General features: G+C 67.9%; 1 protein-coding gene across 1 annotated transcript; it reads right to left on the bottom strand.

The window, feature by feature from the left end:
* Positions 1-809: 809 nt before the first annotated feature.
* TRAF4 (TNF receptor associated factor 4) lies at positions 810-6542 on the bottom strand. The gene is made up of 7 exons (XM_042026196.1): positions 6394-6542; positions 3563-3614; positions 3148-3252; positions 2911-3072; positions 2421-2582; positions 2192-2347; positions 810-1842 (listed from the first exon to the last, which is right to left on the bottom strand). The coding sequence occupies exons 1-7, from the start codon at positions 6534-6536 to the stop codon at positions 1210-1212; spliced, it is 1413 nt and encodes a 470-aa protein (XP_041882130.1). The 5' UTR covers positions 6537-6542; the 3' UTR covers positions 810-1209.
* Between the last annotated feature and the right edge of the window lie 7 nt (positions 6543-6549).

The following is a 6549-nucleotide window of genomic DNA, read 5'->3' as shown; positions in this document are numbered from 1 at the left end:
AGAAACTGGGCACCAGTACAGGCTGGTACTGGGCAGTGGTGTGGGCTTGTACTGGGCACCAGTATGGGCAGGAACTGGGCACTAGTACAGGCTGGTACTGGTACCAGCATGGGCAGGAGTACTGCCCAGTTGCCCAGGGCCCCGTGCTGCCACACCGGGCTGGGACCTGCCCAGGGGGACATTCCTGGCGGGGAGGGAAACGAGGTCTGGGGACACCCCCGGGAGTGCTGCCCCCCCAGCCCAGCCAGGGCCGCAGGGTGCAGCTAATTAGGGGCTAATTGCATTAGGCCGGAACAGCACTAATGCAATTGTGGGATTATCCTGCAGCAACAGCGACCCCCCCCCATTGCTGCCGGGGTGACTGGGGGGGGGGTCAGACACATGGACCTGGGGCCTGATCCAGCCCGGCCCCCCCAGTCTGCCCTGCTGCCCCCCACCATTGCCCATCCCCTGTCTGCTCGGGATCCCAGCTTCCCCTGGGGCGTTAATTACCCCGGCGCTAACGAGGGGCTGATGGGGCGGAGGGGGGGCCTGCAGGGAAAGAGCCCCCCGGGGGTGGCGACCCCCCCCCAGCCCGGCACATCCCCGCTGCTGCCGGTGATTACCGAATTAACCGGCGCCATCTGAGCCCGTCTGCTGCCGGGATGTGGGTCAGGGATTACCCCTCTCCCTGCACCCCAGCCCAGTCCCGGCTCCCCCTGTCCCCAGCACCCACGGCTGCACCCAGGAGCATCCCCCGGTCCTGCCATCCCGATTCCCGGCAGGCAGAGGAAGGAGGTTCAGGCTGAGGAAGGAGGTGCAGGCGGCCGTAATAAATACAAGAAAAGTTTATTGAAAAGAAAAAGATGTGGGGAGGGGGCAACAGCCCCAGCCCGGGGTAATAAATAACAACCTGGGGAGCACCAGTTTACAAAATATGGCTCTGGGCAGTGGGGTCCTGCAGGGTCCCCAGCGAGGCTGGTGAGGGCTGCTGGGCACCTCGGGGAGGGGCTTAGGGGGCCCAGCCCCCCGGCACCCCCGGGCACCTGAGAAGGGGCTGGGGCTACCGGACAGTCCCGGCCCCAGGCCCCATCCCTGCCTATCCTGAGAGCCACCGCGGTGCCTCGGCAGCGTCCCCAAGCCGGGGGCACCGGCTGCGGGCAGGGGCTCAGCACCACCTGGGGCCACCCTGGGCGGGCGCCCCGGTCACATCCTGTCCCCCTCCGGGGCTCAGGCCAGGATCTTCTGGGGGATCTCCACCGAGGCTTTGATGAAGATGGCGTTATCTCGCACGTAGTTCCGTTTCCTGATGTCCTCGTGGGAGATGAACTTGGGGTAGCCAAAGCCCAGGGTGCTCTCGTCCAGGGAGCTGCGCGAGGCTCCCGGCTTCTGGAAGTTTTTCCAGTTGGGGTCGGGGTGGAAGGTCTCCGTGATGTGCTGGGGCTTGGAGAGCGAGGGGTCGCTCTGGTCCAGCAAGGAGAAGGTGACGCGGTAGGAGAAGGGCCACTCCAGCAGATTGTCGTACTCGCCGGGCAGCACGCGGATGTAGATGGAGAGGTGGCTGCTCTCCCCGCTGCCGTTGCCGTTGAGGAAAGCCGACACCTGGAGCTTGTAGCCGTACTTGTGGGTGTAGAACGGGGGGCTGAAGAACTCGTAGTTGCTGCGGGCTTTGGCCTCCTGTAGCTTGCGGGCATAGTCGGCGATTTTCCAGATGAGGGTCCCGTCGCTGCTCACCGACAGCTCCTCCACGTCCCGGCGCAGCTCCAGGATCTCCTGCCGCTGCCGGCTCACCAGGGCACACACCATGCCCAGGTGGGCCTTGGTGCTTTCCTCTAGGTGCCGGCCCATGGCCAGCTTGGGGCACTGCGGGGACAGAGGGACCGTCAGCAGGAGGGTGCCAGGAACAGTGTGGGGACACAGGACAGGAGAGGAGGTGCCATGGGGATATCATGGAGATGTCATTGGAGCATGGGGGTACTGGAGCAGGATGGCACAGGGATGTCATGGGGACACAGAGACACCTGATTGGGGTCGCAGGGGGACATGTGGGTGGCAAACACAGGGGTGAGGAGCCACACGGATGGGACTGAGCACAAGGGATGGGACAGATGTCAGGGCAGGAGTGGTGTGGGGATGTTGTGGGGCTCAGGGTAGGGATGGCACCCCATGTCCAAGGATGGCAGGGCAGGGTGGTCACAGGGACAACACTCACCCGGTGCTTGCAGCCAGCCTCCTTGAAGGGGCACAGCAGCATGGCAGTGTTGCAGCTCTCCTTGAGGTGGGTGGGCACGTCCTCCCGGGCGATGCTGGGTGTCCCACACTGGTTGGGGCACGGCACGGGGTATCGGGGACACTGGTACTGGTGGTTCTAGGGAGGAAGAGAGGCTGTCAGCCAGGGCTGGGAGCCAGCAAGGTGAGGGTCCCCATGGGCTCCATCTCACCTGGATGGTGTCGAAGACAAACTCCTTGGCGCAGTAGGTGCAGGGCTGGGTGCGCTTGGGGCACTCGGCCAGGGCGTGCTGGGACAGCAGGCGCCGCATCATGCGGGCCCCACACTTGTTCTCGCAGTACACACTCTCCTGGGGACACGTGCCCTGGTGGCCCTGGGGACCATGACAGCATCATCACCCTCTGGCTGCCCTCAGCAGCCAGCCCTGACAGGGATGGGGACACACAGTGCCCCCACAGCCAGAGGGCACAATGACCAGGAGCCCACATGACCACGTCACCCCCCAAGGCTGTCCTCCCCATAATGAGTCTCCCACAGTGTCCCCACCCAGCCTCTGTCCCCACACCCAGCCTGTGTCCCCTGCAGCCCACTGGGGATGCCCACACACCCCGGCTACACCCCCACAATACCCCCAGCACAGCCATGCCCACCATGGCACCCTGGCCAGCTGTGTCCCCCACAGTGTCCCCCCCACTGCCCACCTCGAAGGCCTCCCCCGTGAAGTCGTTGGCACAGAACTCGCACTTGACCCTGCGCTTGGGGCAGCCGTGCTGGACGTGCTCGGGGAGGTCACGGCGGCTCAGCTTGGCGCTGCAGCGGTTGGGGCAGGGGATCACGTTGAAGCCACAGGTACCGAGATGGGCCTGGGGGGGCACAGGGATGGTGATGGGAAAGCCACGGGGTAGAACTCTGCCCCCCCTCCTCCTCCCAGGCCCTACCTGGAGGTGCTTGATGAGCCCGCTCCAGCGGCAGCCCTCCTCGCTGTGGATGCAGCGGATGGCCAGGCTCAGCACCTGCGCCTCCAGCTCGGGGTCGGGGTAGATCTGCAGGGGCAGCAGTGGGGTATCAGCATCCTGCACCGGGCTGTGGGGGCACACAGCCCCCAGCACAGCCTGGCTGGCAGCCGTGGGCACGCTGCCCGGGGCCGGATCCCACCCTGGGCACGCCAACAAGCTCCCTTTGTCGGGAGCGGGTTTCCGCTCCCCGGCCCCGCGGCACAAAGGGCTCTTGCTTCCGCCTGGGCGCCCGTGCCAGGCCGGCGCAGCTGTGCCAGGCGCTGTGAGGAGCCTGGGGACGGCCCCTTGGCGGGGATGTCCCCTTGGAGCAGGGTACCCATCCGTGTGCCAGGCTCACCTTGGCGTAGTCCAGGGGCAGCTGGTCCTCCGGGCACTTGAAGACGCCTTCGCTGCAAGACACAGAAGGCTTGGGATCACTTGGGGCTGGCGAGCGGCACGACACCAGTGACACAGCCGCTGTGTCCCACCGGGTCCCCGCCATCCCACCCCAGGACATTGGCGCTGTCCCTGCACTGCTGAGCGCTCGCCCCGTGCCAAATCCAGCCGCCACCCTGGGGGAGCCACGGCTCTAATCCTGCTCCATCTGTCTGAGCTGGGAAATGCCCCAGCCAGACACCCCCCCCCAGGCAGCCCCCCACCCCCCCAGCCGGGCACGACGGCCCCGGTCCCCAGGGGCCTGGGCCAGCCGCCGAAAGCGTGGCACCATCTGGAGCCCCGGCAGCCCCTGGTCCTGTCCCCTGGGATTAAGGAGGGTGCCTTCGGCTGGCCAGGAGGGGGCCGGCAGGGGCCAGGGCGTCCACAGCCCCAGGTGCCGGGGCCCAGGGGAGGTGGGGGAGGGCAACAGCTGTGCTCCAGATGTGCAGCCCTGATGAGTGGCCCTGGGGCTCCTGCTCCACAGGAAATGGCCCCAGCAGCCACTAAGGTGAGTCAGGACAGGGGACAGGCAGCCACCCTGGAGGGGTCCCCATCCTGCTGGGCCCCCAGAATGGGGTGGTCCTTTCAAGAGCTGTCCCTGAGGTGGAAGGGCCCTGCTCAGCCCTGACCTGCAGAGGAGCAGCATGAAGTGGAGGCAGGGACACAGCCAAAGAGGCAGCCTGGCCTGTGATAAGGCTGGCCAGGAGTCACCATCACCTCTGGTCCCCACACCGCTGTGCCCAGGGGCAGGTGAGGATGTCCACACGCCATCCCCGATGGACACTGGGGTGGGAGACCACAGGTGCTGCCTAAAGGGCCATGCAGCAGGGACACACAGGGACCCTGTGGCTCCGGTGTCTTTGCAGTTACACCGGACGAGCCTGTCCTGCCTGCACAGCCCCTGTGCCCATCTAATCACTGCAGGCCCTTAGCAGGCACTGGTGTGGCCTCAACCAGAGCTGCCAAGTGGATGTGAGACGCCGAGATGGAGCCAGTAGTGCCGCCTGGCACACGCTGGCCTGGGCTGCCCGGCCGTGGCACGGTCATGTCCCCTGTGGCCACCATCCCCGTGCTGGGGGTGCAAGTGAGCCCCAGGAACCACAGGCCTGTGGGGTGTGGGATGTGATGCACATGGGGCACGGATGCAAACAGCTCTGCCACGTGCCCACTCTGTTTGTTGCAGGTGGTTTTGTGGGAGTCATCAGAGATAAGGAGGTCGCAGACAGGGCCGGGCACCCGGCCCTTCCCGGGGAGCCCATGGCACTGCCTCGTGGCTGGCATTGCCTCGTGGCTGGGATCATGCTGCTGCCTTTCCAGGGCTGCCAGCTGTGCCTGAACCCCGTGCACGGTGTTGGGGTGCTGGGGCTGGTGGGGAAGTGGGACGATGACCCGAAGCCAGCGCCTAATCCCCGACAAAGCCTCCCCATTCCTCACGCTTGGCCGGGCAGGGAATGTGCTGAGGCAGCACCCGGGGGGACCGTCCTTGCCTCTGACCTTCACGGCGTGCTGGGGCACAGAGAGGTGATGGGGCGGGGAACCCCCGCATCCCCCGGCATCCCCGGCACCCCCTTCCCAGCACCGCGGTGGGGCTGGATGGCTCAGCCCATGGGATCCCCAAACTGATCCGCGGCAAACGGGGTGTGCTCAGTGGGGGGACCCCCGAGTCCATTCTCCCCGGCGGAGCGGAGGTGCCGGCGGGAAGGGTGCGGGGAGGGGGGGGGACAGATGCGCTCTGACACGTGCCCCGGGGAACGCCCGGTTTCACAGAAACCGGCCCCGGTGACGGTGGTGCCCGGGAGCCGTCCCCGGGCGAAGGTCGCACCGGCGGGGAAAGGCCCAGGGTGACGCTTGTCACCGCGTGGGGAGAGCACGGGCACCCCCCCGCCGTGCCCCGCGGGACCCCCGGCACCGCGCCGAGTGCGGCAGCCGGGAACCGGGAAAGCACCGGCCCCACACGTGCCCCCGGGTTACCGGTACCGGGGGGCCCAAGCCGCAGGGGTGGGAAGAGGCCCCCGCTCCTCGCTCCCGACCAGAGCACACGGCCGGGTCGCGCTCACCCGTGGGCGCGAGGACACCGGGATGGCCGTACACCCCTCCCCAAAAACACCCCCGGCCACTTCCTCCGGCGGGGCAGGGGCAGGAAGGGGTTAAACTCGAATCTCGAAACTCGCCACTCCGGGCTTCACCCGGCCCTCCTCTTCCTCCTCCTCCTCCTCACCGAAAGGGGCCACGGGCCGCTGCACCCGCGGGGCGGCTGTCACGGGCTGGGCGCGCCCCGCACCCCCTCCCTGCCCCGGGGCACCACCAGGCACCCCGCACCTTTCCCCGGCCTGAGGCATCCCCGGGCGCCCCGCGCCTTTTCCGGGGCACTCCGCGCCTTATCCCGGGCCATTCCGCAGCCGTTCCCCGGCCCGGAGCACCCCCGGGCACCCCGCATCTTTCCCCAGGGCATCCGCACCCCCAGGCACCCCGCGCCCCTCCCCGGGATATCCCGCATTCCCTCCCGGGCCCGGCGCATCCGAACTCCCGTGCACCCCGCACTCCGACACCGGCCCAGGGCACCCCGCACCCCTCTCCGGGGCACCCCCGGACACCGCAGCCCCGGGGCCGGCGGTGGATGGGGGGGTGGCGGGGAGCGGGGTGCGGAACCCCGGATCGGGCGGCGCGGGGGTGCGTGACCGGAGTACCCCAGGGGGAAGGGGTGCGCGGAGTAACGTCAGCACGGGTAGCCCGTGAGCTGATGCGGGGTCTCACCTGAGGAACTCCTGCAGGCAGGTGTCGCAGAAGCGGTGGCCGCAGGTGGAGACGCGGACGGGCTCCCGCATGGGCTTCCCGCAGAGCGGGCACAACACCCGCCGCCGCGGCCGCTCCAGCAGCTTGTAGTCGTAGCCCGGCATCCCGCCGCCGCCG

Source organism: Corvus kubaryi, unplaced genomic scaffold (assembly GCF_017639235.1).
Source record: "Corvus kubaryi isolate FWS band 111438036 unplaced genomic scaffold, C.kubaryi_AGA036_p1.0 37284, whole genome shotgun sequence".
NCBI classification, from domain to species: Eukaryota; Metazoa; Chordata; class Aves; order Passeriformes; family Corvidae; genus Corvus; species Corvus kubaryi.
The sequence above is the reverse complement of the archived record's forward strand: the minus strand, read 5'-3'. Positions and strand labels throughout refer to the sequence as shown.

Excerpts from the sequence above, each read along its gene's own strand:
- TRAF4 (XM_042026196.1), bottom strand. The coding sequence starts at position 6,536 with ATGCCGGGCTACGACTACAAGCTGCTGGAGCGGCCGCGGCGGCGGGTG. Across the intron at positions 3,615-6,393 it reads TGCCTGCAGGAGTTCCTCAG|CGAAGGCGTCTTCAAGTGCC; the intron begins GTGAGACCCCGC and ends TGTGTCTTGCAG. Across the intron at positions 3,253-3,562 it reads TGCCCCTGGACTACGCCAAG|ATCTACCCCGACCCCGAGCT; the intron begins GTGAGCCTGGCA and ends CTGCCCCTGCAG.